At 36.9% G+C, this 17497-nt stretch overlaps 1 protein-coding gene across 3 annotated transcripts in view; it reads right to left on the bottom strand.

Moving 5' to 3' along the window:
• Usp9x (ubiquitin specific peptidase 9 X-linked) overlaps window positions 1-17497 on the bottom strand; it is a 106628-nt gene that overhangs the window by 71277 nt on the left and 17854 nt on the right. For all 3 annotated transcript variants that reach the window (XM_046453868.2, XM_046453867.2, XM_046453869.2), the window contains 4 exons: window positions 7577-7830; window positions 4484-4629; window positions 2830-2909; window positions 1656-1768 (listed from right to left, as the gene is read on the bottom strand). In XM_046453868.2, coding sequence (XP_046309824.1) covers window positions 1656-1768; window positions 2830-2909; window positions 4484-4629; window positions 7577-7672 — 435 coding nt within the window. In that variant the 5' untranslated portion in view covers window positions 7673-7830. The remainder of the gene's footprint in view (window positions 1-1655; window positions 1769-2829; window positions 2910-4483; window positions 4630-7576; window positions 7831-17497) is intronic.

The raw sequence follows: 17497 nt of genomic DNA, 5'->3' as shown, positions 1-17497 counted from the left end.
ATCAATTCCTGCTCTACGTCCACACATAAGAGGTAAACTACCATTCTTTCCTCTTTGGAATTTGTATACCACCAGCAGCAATTCTCTCTTTTTTCCCCTTGATAGTGGGGACTGAATCCAGAGGTGCTCTACCACTATGCTACGGCACTTTTTATTTTTTGAGACAAGGTCTTGCCAAATTCCCAAGGCCGCAATGAAGTCAATGGCTCATTATTCTTTTGTTTAACTGCTGGGAATTGAACCTAGGGCCTCACACACTCTAAGCAAGGACTATACCACTGAGCTACATCCCAGCCCTTTTTATTTTGAGACAGGTCTCCTTATGTTGCCCAGGCTGGCTTTAAACTTGCCATCCTCCAGCCTCAGCTTCCCAAATAGCTGGGCTTATAGGAGTGTACGATGATGCCTGACTCAGAGGCAGCCATTCTAAAACTCTACATAATGTCAATTACCCAAGATGAAGATCTGTTATCCTCAATGACACAATTTCTAGTTAAATCAGAAGATGTTAGAATTTCTATGCCATAGTCATAGTAGGGAAATAGTTCACAGATGACAAAAAATATCATCTGCTTTATAATCTATGACATTTCCATAGCCAAATAAGGAACAGACTTGGGGTAATTACAATATTTCATCAGTCTAAGATATATCTTGTTTTATTTTTTTAGAGATCTTTAGAATCTCCATCTTATAATCATTGATTAATGAGGTGTTTGAGGATGATTTGTTTGCCTTTGCTAGTTATAGAGAACACCACCAACATAAAACCATTTTAAATTCTCTACTTAATGTTTATATTTTAATATGACAACCGTAATTTGAATTCAGACTATGAGGCTGAGGATGTATCTCAGTGGCAGAGCACTAGCCTAGCAATGTATGAGGCCCCAAGTTCAATTCCTAGTACTGCCAAAATAAAAAAGTCTGTTGAATTCAGACTATAAAAAATAACAGCATACGATTTAATTCTTTTGGATGTCTTTTTTCCTCCCTCCACCAGGTGGCAAGATTGAAACACACATGCTTCTTTGCCATCCCCTTGAGTTCATCTCATTTACCTCTATGCTGTCCTCAACATGTTTTACATTCTTGGGTATTTTTCTTCCTTAATGGTACATAAAACAGTGATGCATCTTATAATTGATAACAACACATTTTCTTTTTGGTGTTACTGGGGATGGAACCCAGTAGTGCTTTACTACTAACCTATATCCCCAAACCCTTTTACTATTTTACTTTGACAGAGGGTCTCACACTAAGTTGCTTAAGGCCTTGCTAAGTTGCTGAGGCTGGGCTCAAACTTGTGATCCTCCTGCTTTAGCCTCCTGAGCTGCTGGGTTCAAAAGTGTGTACCATTGCACTTGGCTGACAACATTATATTTTTAATGAAATGTGGTAGCCTAAGGTCACAAAGCACTTGAGAACCCCACATTTTCTAATTCTAAACCTCAAGCTCATTCTAAATGACCATGCTGCCTTCAATAGGCAATAATAATAATATATTTTACAAAATTCTAAGTTTCATTTTTACTCTTTTTAAATTAACCAGCCAAATACATAACCAAATAAACCACACACACACCCCTGTACTTCCTTCCCAACCAAAAGGGGATCACGGGGCAAAATTATATAAGTCATATGCAACAACTTACATGTATTTCAAACTTCCATCCACTCACTGCTTCATCTGTAAGGATTTTAGTGAATGATATTGTTAGCCCATCTCGAAAAAATCGCTGACAGGCTTCACTTTTAACATCAAGGCCTAAAAGGTGGGGGGAGAGAAAATTAGAATGCAACATAATATTTATCTGGTTGTTTTACAATATTCAGTGATAAAAGGTTACAATTGGATCAAATAACTGTGAACCAACTGTGAATCAAATAACTTTTCTCTTTATAATCTGATTATCTCAGTAATTTACTACAGGAACATTAAAATTGATTAATACACATAGCTGTATTTCAAAAAATGAAGTTTTACTTCATTTAATCTTAATCTCCAATAACCTAAAAATTAAGTGCCTAGTGTTGTAATAGTTCTCCACTAAGAGAATTAAACTGCACATAAAGTAAACCAAACAACTGAAATGAAAGATAATTAACACTAAGCTTTTACTTCTAGACAACTGAATATAAACAAAATCCCTTTTTATTGGCTTCTAATGTATTTAACATTGAACCTTATTTTTCCAAGTGTTTTTCTTTTTTTGGAGGGGGGGAAATCACACCTGTTTTTTTTTTTTTTTTTTAAACCACATGTAAACAAGATAGTTTATTTTTAAAACACTATTAATGAAATGGCAATCTTTATTCAAATGACCATAGAAGATGTACTAGGTACAAAGACAAACACATTTCTTGATTCTGTCATTTTAGTAGATCAGTCAGAGGGCAAATGTAAATACTTTGTCAATTTACATAATGCATGTCCTGAGACTGGAAATGGCTCAGGATAAACACATACACAGTTAGCTATACCTGAAGTTCATACCATCACCTACAGAGTAATTAACAGTAAAATGTTATTTTGTGTATACTATTTCCCCATAATGGACAGGACTCTACATTATAAAGGTTTTTTCACCTTTGAGTGACAATCCCTTTATGAATCTAAGTAACAGATCTGTTCCTTAGAAATATAAACATTCATAAATTTTGTCTACTAGACAATTCATAAATACCCTTGAAGGCTGTCCAAAGATTATGAGCCTTGATCCTAAGCCACAGCACATCTTTATAACAGGAAAACAAGGTCTTCGGGAGATAAAGGGAAAAAATCTATCTAGTAGTATCCATCACAAAAAGCATAATATCAAAACTTACCTTTCTTACTAAGATCAATAGCAGCTTCTAAAAGCACTTCTAATTCCCCTTTCGGCAAAACAGGAACCACCCATCGAGGCCTAAGAATTTTTTTGAAATAAAAGATACTTATTGGCTGTGCACTAAAAAGGGCATTATAAATAAGTTAGTAATTATAATTACTCACCCTACCATGAATATATTAATACTAAAATAACATTAAAATATTAAAAACAGCAAGGTGGGCAGAAAATCTGCTTTGTTGGACTAAGCACCATCTGTTGTCTCTACAATTTTTGAAGGTATTGTAAAAATAAAAGCAATGAGGGAAGGAAACTAAATCATTCTAAAAAAAGGCAAAAAAGAGTCTTGAGATTCAGAATAGCAGAGACATTCTTCAACTTCCTCACTAAGAAGAAAATAATTAGGAGGCAAAGGACTAATTTAGGCCTCAATTCACCATAATTCATTCACTTCTTCTGAAGGGTAAGTGAGTTGTGGGTCCGCAGTCTCCATGTTTCCACAGAAGCCCTCTGCCCTGTTCTCTCTCTGCTCTCCAGAAGACCAGCCTTCTTCCATCCATCCCTTAATCTGCTTTAAGAGCTGGCTTCTTCAGAATCCCCAAATACTCCAACACTTTAAAAAAAGGCATTTCATTTCCAAACAATCCACGAAACAAATGTATATTACCTGTCATTATTTTGTTTACATTTTAAAACATCCTTTGTATTTTTCTTCCCTTAAGGACTGTTAATAGTAATTTTTGGTTGGATGTATGAAAGGGGAAGATAAAGAGAAATTTACCTGCATGATATAGTTACATGTTTAATAATATATGTTCAGGTATTTTTTTTTTTAAATGCAAAGGATTTCTATGTCTCCTGACATTTAATAGTGATTTATTTTCAAAAAGTGAAAATACAAGGGGGAAAAGTAAAGCAAGTGCCTATAATAGGGTTTCTGTGTTTTGGTTACACTCCCTTTTTATGGGGCTGGGGGGATGCATCACAACTTTCTGGCACTCATGTGTTGAACCCACAGCCCAGTGAAGATCATGCCCATGTGGATTTCCTTAATATGCTATTCTTTTATCCTTTTAAAATCTTTTTCTTGCCCTTCACAGAAGCTTAAAGCCTCACTTTTGAGGGCTCATAAAGGGCAGGCACTGATGAACTCAGTCTTCTCATGACCTGGGTTATCCCAGGGCCACTGAAAAATTATTAAAGTCATCCAACAACCAACATGCTTCATAAACCCTTGAAAACAAAGTACACAGTAGGGCTGGGGTTGTGGCTCAGTGGTAGAACACTAGCCTGGCTTGTGTGGGGCACTGGGTTTGATTCTCAGCACCACATAAAGAAATAAATATATAGTGTTCATCACAGCTAAAAATATTCTTTTCAAAAAAAAGGTGTATAGGTAGTTCTTCAAAAACATACTAGCTAGGGTGGTCATGGGTCTAAAATCTTTGATATTCTCATTCCCTTTATTAAGTCCACTTAAAACCATGTTTTACAAAGTACTTAGCAATGAGTAAGTGGAGACTCTGACGGTGGGCAGTGGGTACCTGTCATATTCTTCTTCACTCTTTTCTTGTCCACTACAACACACAATGCTGAGAAAGCTAACCAGCTTTCTCGTATGTTACAAACATTAAAAAACAAAACCAACTCACCTGTTGATCATATCATCCAACTTTGCCAAGTCAGTATGTGGAAATGCAGGTTCCTCATCTTCAACCTGTGGTGGGGCATCACCTTGACCTTGTTCATCTGGAGGAGTTGCCGGGGAATTTTCATTGGAAGAATCAGGCGACGAAGTCTTGATTAAAAATTAAATATTTCAGACTTAAGTTTCTATAATATATGTACAATATCCATTAATATAAACACCAACAGAGATTAGTATTATAAATATAAAAATTTTATAAAAATTACATACTTTTACTAAAAATATTACTGAAAGTTTACAATGTTAGAGGCGGCTTCTATGCTACTGTGTTTTAAAAATAATTTTACTTAATCCTCAACAGCCCAAGGAAGTATCTATTCTACTGTCATTTAATAGATAAGAAAACAAGCTCAGTTAAGGTCACACAGCTCAAACTGTTGTCAGGACTTGAATCCAGCTCTATTTTAAAGTTTGTGCTTTTACCCATAATTTATACTGCCTCTCTACTAATACTTTTTCATTATATGAACACTATCATGATACAGAAATTATGGTATAAATATGAGACCTATTATAGATTAAGAAGTTTGATTTTCGGGCTGGGGATGTGGTTCAAGCGGTAGCGCGCTCCCCTAGCATGCGCGCAGCCAGGGTTCGATCCTCAGCACCACATACAAAGATGTTGTGTCCGCCGAAAAACTAAAAAAAATAAATAAATATTAAAAATTCTCTCTTTCTCTTTAAAAAAAAAAAAAGACTCTTAAAAAAAAAGAAGTTTGATTTTCAACTTCCACTTTTTTTTTTTTTTAAAGGGGAAAAATGTGTTTTTCTGTGAATATGGAATTCTCAAACTATTATCAAACAATAATTAGTCAGGCACAGTGGTGAGCAGCTGTAATCCCAGCTACTCGGGATGCTGAGTAAATGAACTTTTATGACCTATATTTTACTTTTTTCTTTCTTTACTTCTTTCCTTCCTCCGCGTCCTTCCTGTGGTTCTAGAGATCCAACCCAGGGCCTCTTACATGTTAGCTACAAGAGCTACACCCCCAGCCCATGACCCTTATTCCTAAATTTAGAGAGTAGGTGTATTTCTCTTTCAAAATGAAATCAACCTAAATTCTAAAATGATTTTTACTCATACTTCTTGAATTTTCTACTCACTGTAGGTTGATGGGCCTTTCAGAAAGAGGGCTGGCACCTCTTTCACTATCATCAAAGTGCCTACCGAATAGTTACATAATAAACAAGAGTTGCATAAATAAATGCTGAGTCAGGTATACCACCTTAATATCTTTATTATGGTCTACTTACAAAGTTTATACATAAACTTATATGGCCTATTAGCGAGTGAAGGGTAAACTTTTACTGAAGATGTTCCGGAGAACACATCAGGTGCCGCAAAGCGACTCTCCAGGCACAGAATTCAAATGCTAGAAGACCAACAAAAATAACTTAAGTATATAACTTTAGAAGCCTGTTTCTTTTTTTGTTGTTGTTTGAAAAAGAAGAAAGAAATCTTTCCCCTGGTATATATGTGATATTTTAAATATATATGAAATACGTATATCTCACAGAAAATGTAAAGATAAAAATAAAAATGAAAACATCTGTTAATACCACACCAGATATGAACCTATCAATGATACTGCACTGTAATCTGTGGGCCAAAATAAAGCCTGTCTATATCTATGTATAAATTTTTAATAAAATTGGGATTATACCTGCTTATGTCTGTGCCCTTAAATTCAATACCTGAGTAGTAAATTTTTTAAATTAAGACTCTATAAAAAATTAATGGCCAGACAATATTACCATAAGGGACATTCACTATCTTGTAATTTTTGCTGCTAACAAATAAAGCTATAATTAATCTTTTTATGACAAATGTTGCATTTTTGCTTAGGATTGGATACTAGAAATATAATCACTAAACTGAGAGAATAAACAATTTCTTTTTATAACACTAACATATATGTTCCCAAATTCCATTCTAGCACCTTCACTGGCCATTAGATACATGGCACAGGAAAAACTTAATTCTGTCCAAGAAATATGACCATACACATCTGTATTTTATGTCTTAAAAGTGGGAACTGGAGAGGAAAAGGAATTTTTAAAGTTGGCACATTTGTTAGGGAGACACCTGACCTGCACATTTCTCTAAAATATCAGAGAAGGACAGAGAGAAAGCAGCTCTGTCCCATCAGACTACTGATAGAAGATCTAATCTGTCACAGTTGGACAGTAAGAACTTATCCCCAAATGACAAATATATTGTACAATAAAACACTTTTGCCTTAAAACATTTCACACAGATTCTACAAAACCAAATACCAACTATAAGCAGTATGTCTGTGACTCCCAAACAACTTCAACTCATTTATCTCTAGATGCTATTTGAGCTGCATATCACAAATCTTAGTGCTCACCTTATTCAGTTTTAAAACTCCCCAATATAAAAACTGTATATTAGGGAAAAAAAGCTGAAATCCATTACCTAAACTTCCATTTCAAGAAATGAGAAAAAGTACAGCAGACTGAAATCAAAAGAACAGAGATAAGGGTAAAAGCTTGGGGGGAGGGGTCAAAGCCCCACCAAAAGCTGGTTTTCTGAGATTTTTAATGAGATTGATAAACCCCTAGAAAAATCAGGAGAAAACACAAATTAACAGTATCAGAAATGAGTAAGAAAATACTACCATAAGCCCTAAGACACAAAAACATAATAAAAAGGATGAAAAGATATTATCAAAGTTGGTGGGGGCGCATAGCTAGCTCAATGGCAGAGCATGAGCAGGCCCTGGGTTTGATCTCCAGTGCATGTGCGTGCTCGAATGCACACCCATTATTATAAACAACCATACCTCAATAAATTTGACAATCTAGAATTGTCAAATTCTAGGTATGGTTGTTTATAATAATACAATACATACTCAAACAGCACTGTCTAAAGCAGTTGAGCTTTCTTATTACTGTGCAAGACCTGTTTACTTTTCTTTTAAAACAAAACTTATGATTATTTCACTAATCATTCAGAACATGCTTCATACCATATTAGTATCATATAATAGACATAACAATTTCAATGTCCTACCTGATTCTGTTGGAGGGGGGGCTGAGACTGTCCATCAGGAGCCTGGCCCTGGCTGTCATTCCCTCCGACTGGAGAGCCACGAGTCGTGGCTGTCATACTCGACACAGGGCAGATCTTTGCAATTTTGTCTGCTTATGTAGTTGTCTTGAGAAAAGAAATTATAGTCCACTTATACAAGATGAAGTACCAGCATTTGTCAGTCTTAAAAAGCTCCAATTCAAGAATAAACCATCTTGCAGAGACCATTGCATAACCTACAAGTAGAAGGGGAAAAAACTGTTTTAGCTATAAAAAACATGAATTAAACAACTGTTCAAATTTAGTACCACCAATAAATGAATCAGGTCAGGAGAAGGTGGCTATCTAAATGAAAGAGAAAAGTAAAAAGCTCAAGTTTCATACCACATTCAACTTAAACTGATAATGGCACATCAAAATATATTAAAAATAATAGCTTTAGTATGTAATATTTCAGTTTTCTTCTAAACCTGACTCCAAACATAGTAGCAAGGCACTTACTTAGTTGCCACTTGATTATTATGGAGTACCAAACTATCTGTCCTCAATTTGCCAATGCCTTAAATATACCACAAAAATGTGTGTAAGAGAAAGCAAAAACAAGATTTTTTAAAAACATTTCGGGAAAAACTGCACATCTAACACTTATCATTGATACTAGGAGATCATGATTGTTTTTAGTTTCTTTTGCAGTGCTGAGAACTGAACCAGGGGGGCCTCTCACATGCTAGGCAAGTGCTCTACCACTGTGCTCTACACCTCCATCCCTTAGAAGTAGTTTTAACATAAGCTTTTCATGCTTTGGGAAGAAAACTCCAAGAGTGTGCACATACAAAGGAAAGACTACATGAATGCAGCAAAAAGGAGACCATCTGCAAGCCAAGCAGAGACTTCAGAAAACATAAAATCTGACACCATGATCCTGGACTTCCAACCTAAAACAGCGGAATGCATTACAACTCTTATTACATATATAGAGCTCAATTTTTCATATCTCTGGTTGCCAACCTCCAGAATTTTAAGATAGCAAATTTCTGTTGATTAAGCCCACCCCACTCCCAAACCAAAAAAAAATAAAACAAAACAAAACAAAAACCACTCTTTGGGGGACTTCTTAGGAAAAGGCAAACTATTTCAATACAAGTGAACATCAAGTGACTTTAGGTCTACAACGTTGGCAAGGTTGAAACCACAGGGAGTCCTGAAGCCCTGCAGGGCTATAAACCACACCTCATTTTAAGGAAATCCTAATTTTAAGCAAATCTTTGCAACCTACCAAAAGTACACAGGAGAATACTACCAAATCCTCAATTGTATATTCATTAGACCAGTGAATTCCATATTTAGCTAAATAGTAAAATCACCTGAGGTATTTTAATAACACTGATGCCCAGGTTCCTCTCTAGATGGAATAAATCACACCATTTCTTTCCTGTGATTGATTTCACTGTGCCACTAGATGGAGAAACTTATTACTTGATTGATTATAAGTACTTGGTTAGAAGTAAGGTGACCACACCTCATATTTTTGCCCAGAACAGTCCATGTATGCCTAAAAATTGAAATATAATCACTTAACCCACAGTCAAGGTTCTAACTTACTGGCTATAAGAGATATTATGGTTTGAATGAGGTGTCCCCCAAAAGCTCTTGTGTAAATACAGGAATTTTCAGAGGCAAAATCATCAAATTACAAAAGATAACTAGTCTGAGTAGGCTGACTGGGTGGTAACTGTGGCATGGCTGGACAAGGTGGGTCACTGGGGGCATGCCCTGGAAAGGTGCATCTTCCCTGTGACCCGTCCCCTTTCTCTGCTTCCTAGACGCCAGGAATGAGTGGAGCATTGCTCCTCTGTGGCTCCCTTTGTCCATGCTGCTGCCTCACTTTGTGCCCAAAGCAACAGATCACTGGTCCATGGACTGAACCTCTAAAACTGAGGCAACATAACCTTTTCTTCCTCTAAGTTGTTCTTATCGGGTATTTTGGTTGCAATGATGAAAAAGCTAATACTGAGACTGAGAGAAATTAGACACAAACATTGCAAAGTTTCATTTCTATGTTTTCTAATCACAACCTTGCCAAGATACTCAAGACCAAATTTAAAACATGTATATAAAACATACCTAGGGCTCATCTGCTTTCGTAATATTAATACCCAAGTATTTATCACGAGGTACTTAGGTGTACGGAATGTCAGATCTATAAAGTGGTTTCCACCACATGTCCTACTATGCCTCACCGATTCTCACACCCAGTCTACGCAGTACAGAAAAGTGGGTATTATCATCATCCCCATTTTATGGAGTCAAAAATAAGATCTGCAAGGACTGGTCCACATTATGTAGAGCCAACTCTAATTCAGATCTGACTATATGACTTCTTCCACTTCAAGGTTTCTCTCATTTTTTTTTTTTTTTGAGAATTTTTAATATTTATTTTTTAGTTTTCGGCGGACACAACATCTTTGTTTGTATGTGGTGCTGAGGATCGAACCCGGGCAGCACGCATGCCAGGCAAGCGTGCTACCACTTGAGCCACATCCCCCGCCCGGTTTCTCTCATTTTCAAAACAAGCATATCTTATACCATACAAAAACAATGAATTGTAGGTAGGTTAATGGAAAATGTAAACAGGAAAACTATAAATTAGAGAACATGTTTAAAACTTATTTAAAAAACACACAGAAGTTCAATTTTAAGATACACCTTCCTCTAAGCAAAATTCAAAGACATCAGGGAGAAAATTGAGATTGGTTTCTGTAAAAATCAAAAGTAAGGGCTGGAGATGCAGTTAGAGGTAGAATGTTTGCCTAGGACACTGGATGCCCTGGATTTGATCCCAACACAGTAAAAAAAAGTAAAATATTTTATGCCAAAGATATTACAAAAAGGCAGTTAAAAAAAAAAAAGGATATAAAGTCTCAGAAATACAAGCAACCAATAAACACATGAAATAGACAACTTTAAAATAAACCTTTTCACATTACGCATTGTCTGAAGCACTTTAAACCTCACATGTATTTACAATAGGACCTATTCTCATCCCTCTATAGATGAGTAAAGAGTGGAAATAAGCTCCCTACAGCATTACTTAGTGGCAAAATAAATTTCCAACCCATTTTGCCACTAAGTAATTCTTAACTGCTACACTACCCTACGTTATCAACCTCATTAGCAATTGTGAAAAATGTCAGCTAACTCATAATCTCGCCCCCCTCCCCTTATTTCCCTTTGAGAAAAAGGAAAAAGTTGTTTTACTACAAAGGGGACTCCTGTCCCAGAGACTGTGATTCTGTCCATCAGGAGGAACAGAGGGTTAATTTCATTCATACATCTTTCTTTACTTCAAGTTTGTTGCAATATCTTCCTCTTGTCCCCCAATCTGTGTTCATTATTCCACTACATACACTTCTTCAGTGGGTGATACTAAGAGTTCCACATTGCTGGGCAGGTGTGTCAGGACTCAGCATACCACCATGCAATAATTTGATAACTTTCCCTCAGCATACTAGGTTGCAAGCTAAGGACCAAGAAGTAAGTATGCAACAATTAAAAATAATTCCTACATTTAACATAACTCTTGTTCAAAACCCTACCTACGACGCTTATAATCTGCCTATCTTAAATGCCAGTAACATCCTCTCTTTTTCTACCTCTTTAAAATTAAGACAGTTAATCACAAAAAAATGCCTTGAGAATTATAATGGTGTCTCACAAATACCAAGCACATAACAAAACTTTTAAAATATAATTTTCTTTTCCCTTCTAAAATGTACTTTGTAAGGTTTCTGAATATTTGGGGAGTGAATTTGAAAATGTTTTCAGAATCAATTTGGAAATTTTTGATGGGATATAAAAACTTTACCACAGATATTCTACAATTCTACTACCTTAAGAGGAAAATAGGGGCTGGGGATGTGGCTCAAGCGGTAGCGCGCTCGCCTGGCATGCGTGCAGCCCGGGTTCAATCCTCAGCACCACATACAAACAAAGATGTTGTGTCTGCCGAAAACTAAAAAATAAATATTAAAATTCTCTCTTTAGGTAGCTGTAGATGGTCAGAATGCCTTTATTTATTTTTTATGTGGTGCTGAGGATCAAACCCAGTGCCTCACACATGCTAGGCAAGTGCTCTGCCACTGAGCTATAGCCCCAGCCCACAATGTGAAATTTTACTGCATGAAGTTTAAAGAAAAAACCTCAATAAGCAGAAAGTATCTTAAATTTTCTGCAATACAAAGTAACAACCAAACCAGTAATATGAGACTGCATTTGGGATACACTGCATTTATTTCATATTCAAACTTAACACTCCAACCTTTTTGGGGGGAGGGGGGCTGGGGGGGGAAGGGTGGTGCTGAGCTACACTGAGCTATATTCCCCAGTCCTTTTTATTTTGAAACAGGATTTTTATTAAGTTGCTCATGCTAGCAATGATCTTGTGATCCTCCTACCTCAGGCTCCCAAGTTGCTGGAATTACAGAAATGCACCACCACACCAGGGTATAATGTCTTTCACATTGAGAAAAGCACCACCTTTACCTAGATAAGGTTGAGCCTAAAGTTGTTTTATGTTTTGTTTTTTTGAGGGGGAGGGGTTACCAGAGGTTGAGCCCATGGGCGCTAACCACTGAACAACATCTCCAGCCTTTTTTTATATTTTATTTAGAGACAGGGTCTCACTGAGCTGATACTCTTAACACATGGTAAATGACAAAACATTTTAAACTTTGTAGAACTGACTTCGCTAGCAACTTAAATAGGCCTACTTAAAATTTTAATGTAAAAATGTACAATAAATTGTTTCATCTTTGCTATAATCCAGTAAGACACATCTTTTAAGCACTAAACTTTCAAAATAACCATTTTACAGTACGAAAATATTTATTTTTAAGCCAAGAGTATTTACACCATTTTGAATTTTAGGTTTTTACTGCTATGAAAGATTCAATATGCTTTTAAAGGCAGTTTACATATTATCTTAAAGAAAAAGTATCCTATATAATAGTTTTTCCATACAAGAAAGGATATAAGGTATTGCAGGCTTGACACACAGAGAAATTGCCCAAACCCACTTTATGAAGCACAATACAAAATAAAAATAATGAGTTCACAATTAGCCTTCAATTTTTCAACTTTTCTCCCATTCCTCTATTTCAAAACTATTGCTACCAGGTTGACACACTTCAAATTTTAAATAAAATTTTCCTTATTAATAGTTAAAATTTGAGTGTTTACTATGTATCAGGCACTATTCCACTCAAGACATCTAATCCTCAGAAACTGAGGCAAGCTGGGCATGCTGGTGCACACCGTAATCCCAGCAACCAGAGAGGCTGAGGCAGGAGTAACTCAACTTGAAGGCCAGCCTGAGCAACTTAGCAAGACCCTGTTTCAAAATAAAAAAGGCTGTTGCTGTAGCTCAATGAGAACATTCCCAAGTACAATCCAAAAGAAGGAAAGGAAAGGGAGAGGGAGAAATGAAATGAAACTAGGGCAGAAAGGAAGCTGTCAAAATGGTATTTCCAGGATAAGCCCAGGCAGTACAAGCTCCACTTACTCAGTGTGAACCACCACACTGTACATTAATAATGTTGAAAATAAGTAAGGGGGAACAAACTACCATTAATCTCATAACATCCCCACCCTGGAGGTAAACTGTATCAAATATTTTTGATACAGAAATATTTCACAAAACTGAATTTTTCACTTAATGTGATTTTCCCATGTTAAGTATTCTTTTAAAACACAATTAGCTATATTCCCAAGAAATGGCATAATCAAAAATCACATTATAAAATTAACAGTTCAAGGCTGGGGTTGTGGCTCGGTGGTAGAGCACTTGTCTTGCATGCGTGAAGCACTAGATTTGATCCTCAGCACCAAATAAATAAAATGAAGGGATTGTGCCCATCTACAACTTCAAAAAAAATCTTTAAAAAATTAACAGTTTAATAGATAAGAATTCATATTAAGTTGTCTGAAATGCACCATTTTAAAATAGCTGCCATCCACAGCCAGAAACCTAAATATGTATCCCTAAGTAATTTTAAAATGAAACCTTCCTTCTTAAAGAAGTGTTTCCCTTAGCTCCACCAGCACTGCTATCATCATGGGTATAGAAGTTACCATTCTTATCTACATTATGTTAAATTAGACACAAAGAAAGTGAAGGCAACTATATTAAGCAAGGCCCCCACCCCACACTAGTTCTAGACAGCTTCACCACCTCCAATCAATAATCCAGAAAATGCAAATGAAGATGTCCAATTAATCTTTGTTAAATTCTAACGTTACTTGAACTAAATGTTCATATTCTGTTTCCAACATTAATTTTTTTTTAAAATCCACCCCTAATTTTTGCCACTTGATCACTGTATATATCTGTAGCTATTTCCTAGGGCTAATTTCCTAGAAGTCATACAGTCACAGAACTGTATCCTGAGCTCAAAATTCTTTATGGCAGCAGAAATTTATTCATTTAGAAATGCTTGCTAATTGGCCAAATACTCCTATTCAAACCTTGTCCATCCTGAAGTCTATCAAGTAATGTGTACACAATTAGGGTACTAGAAGCTTTAATGCTTAAAAAGATTCAAAAACTTTAAGCATTTTTTCCAAGGCATTCTCAAACAGGAATTTTTAAGTGGTCAGTCAATTTGAATAAAATTTAAATTAAAAATTACTTTTGGAGAGGTTTTCTTTTTTTTGGTACCAGGGATTGAACTCCGGGGCACTGGACCACTGAGTCACATCCTCATCCCTATTTTGTATATTATTTTAGAGACAAGATCTCACTGAGTAGCTTAGCGCCTCACTGTTGCTGAGGCTGAGTTTGAACCCATGATCCTCCTGCCTCAGCCTCCTGAGCGACCTGCTGGGATTCAGCTTAAAAAATGACTTTTGGGAGGCTGGGGATGTGGCTCAAATGGTAGTGCGCTCACCTGGCATGCGCAAGGCACTGGGTTCGATTCTCAGCACCACATAAAAATAAAATAAAGATACTGTGTCCACCTAAAACTAAATATTTTTTTTAAAAAATGACTTTTGGAATGGTGGCATCAGAAGCTCTATGGGCAATTTCCCCAGTGAAACCATAGCAGGTTTAAAAAAAAATTAAATAAAAACATTTAAAGTCTCTGGAAATTGTCCTAAGGACATACAGGAAGGCAAGAAACTTTTAATCAAGAAAACCTACCATATACTAAAGTTAGAACACAGCCTGGCACGTAAACCAGCTCAGCAGGACAGAAGCTCCACTTCAGATTAGTACCAGAATTCTGGGCTCCTCCCTCCCAGTTGGTGGTATCTCCCCCTGTAGAGGAAGGCAACCAGCATTTCTCATCCATCACCCCCAACTGCAGAGCCTCCAGTGCAAGCCAGGAGTGGCTGAAAAGCCTGGGGTTCTTATTTTTCCCATCCAGGAAGTACTTGTTGGGGCAGAAGATCAACCCTGGGTGCAGCAAACCAAGAATACTGCAGTCCTGATGGCCATCACCCCACCTCACCCACAGAGCCAAGGTTCTAAGACAGGAGATAAGCTGAGAAGACCAGAGGCTGCTGCTTCCACTCAGCACCCTGCTCAAGAAGCAGGGCAGTTAGAGAAATGAGCTACCATCCTGCACCAATTCTGAAAGTTTTTGCCAGGGGAAAAGGCTACCTGTAAGAATAGAAAACTCTAAAGTTCTCGAAGTAAACTGACTCTGCTTGGTTTAAGGGGGGGGGGGGGTGATTCAGTTTACCAGAGAGAACCAGGGAAACAGAGAGCTAAGTATAACTTTCCTGAGGTCAAAATAAACTTCCAACACTGGTGTGGTAATTTATCCCCCCAAAACATGAGAATTTCATAGAATCAGACTATGGGGCAATTTATATCCCAAGGCATCATGTAAAACAATACAGCAACCAGGCAGCAATTAGAAGAGGCTAACATAGCATGTCAATGGGACAGACCTGCCCTAAGACAGGAACTTACCAAGAAAGCCTTGCTAAACTAAAACCATTCCCACCCTAAGGTGGTTACTACGTACAGGACTAAGGTTATGCCCTCTGAAGAACATCAGAGCCTGCATAATGGTGGTGGGTAGGGGTTTAGATAGAATTTAAGATCACTTAGGCAGTCACCAAATAAACAAGCAAATAACTACAAAGGCCATGGTGGTTGGGGTGAATGAGGATTCAGTATCCAAAGTTACATAATATGAATGGTCCAGTATTAAACCCAAAATTACAAGACATGCAAGCAAACAGAATATGTGGCCCCTCATATAGGGGAAAAAAAAAGTATACAAAAGAAACTGGCTTTGAGAGGGTCTAGATGTCAGACTGTTAGTAAAAACTTCAAAACAGCTATTATGAGTATGTTCAAAGGACTCAAGGATAAACACTTGAAGGAAAATACGATGACAATTTTTAAAGACTATCAGAAATTAAAGAAAAAAACACAGAAAATAAGAGTCAGGTACAATAACTGAAATGAAAAACTCCAGAGTAGTTCAACAGCAGTTGAATCATCAGAGGAAACAATCAGCAAACTTGTAGATTGTTAGATACAGCAATCTGAAGGAGGAAAAAAAAAAAATGAGCAAAGAATTAGAGAAATGTGTGACACAATTTTAAGCACACTAACATGTACAATTAGAGTCCCAGAAAGAAAAAGACGTTAAGAAATTATGGTCGAAAACCGCTCCAAATTCAATGAAAATCACTTATTAAACGGAGAGATGCAAAATGAGAAATATCAAACTGCCAAAGGCAAATACAGAGATTTCGAAATTGAAAATTGAATTGAAAGAGCAAGCGAACCATCACAGAGGAAGGATTCTCAATAAGACTAGCTGAAGATTTTTCAATCAGAAACATGGAGCAAATTCAATGTGTTGAAAGAGAAAAACAAAACGATCAACAAAACTTCTTCAAAAATGGAGTTAAAAAAATCAATTTGCAGCAGGCCAAGGTGGCCCGTGCTTGTAATCCCACTGACTCAAGAGGCTGAGGCAGGAGGCTAGCCAAGTTTGAGGCCAGCCTGTGAAAATGAGTGAGACCATGTCTCACAATGAAACATAAAAAGTAACTTAAGTGGTATAATGTCCCTGGGTTTTACACCCGGTAACCGCCTTCCCTCTCCCAAAAAAATCACTTGACAGCATGAGAGTTTGGTAGGTATGATCACTAAGAGCACTGGTAACTCCAATTATGCAATTATTAAAAAAACAGCACAGGAGCTGGGGATATATAGCTCGGGAGCAAAGTACTTTCACAAAACCCTCATTTCAATTCCTAGTACGGCATAAAGGAAACAGTATGAATGTGTTTCTTCTTTCTTAACTCATTTGAAATGCATTGTATAAAACAACCACCTGTATTTAATGAACTGTTGGGATTATTACATATAAAAATGTTTCCCATTAACAGCACAAATTAGCTCAAAAGGACCTAGATGTATGGTCAAAAGCTCAACAATCTAGGATGCGGTGATGGATTCTTACAGATAAAACATCAAAATCAGGAAGAACAATAATAAAACCAGTTAATTAGATTTTATTAAAACACTTTGCCAGGCGTGGTGGTGCACACCTGTAATCCCAGCAATTCAGGAGGCTGAGGCAGGAGGATCACAAGTTCAAAGCCAGACTCAGCAAAAGCAAGGCACTAAGCAACTCAGTGAGACTCCGTCTCTAAAGAAAACACAAAATAGGGCTGGGGATGTGGCTCAGTGGTCAAGTGCCCCTGGGTTCAATATCCGGTATCCTCCCCCACCAAATTAAAAACTTAAAGTGGGGTTGGGGGTGGGGAGTGTAACACTAGTAGAGTGTATGCTTAGTATGTGAGAGGCCCTGGATTCACCAAAAAGAATAAAATCTTAAAAACAAACAAACAAACAAACAAAAAACCTGTGGTTCA

The sequence above is a fragment of the Marmota monax genome, unplaced genomic scaffold (assembly GCF_021218885.2).
Source record: "Marmota monax isolate L192 unplaced genomic scaffold, Marmota_monax_Labrador192_F-V1.1 WCK01_AAM20220418_F8-fsc00182, whole genome shotgun sequence".
NCBI lineage: Eukaryota > Metazoa > Chordata > Mammalia > Rodentia > Sciuridae > Marmota > Marmota monax.
This window is presented reverse-complemented; position numbering and strand designations above follow the sequence as displayed.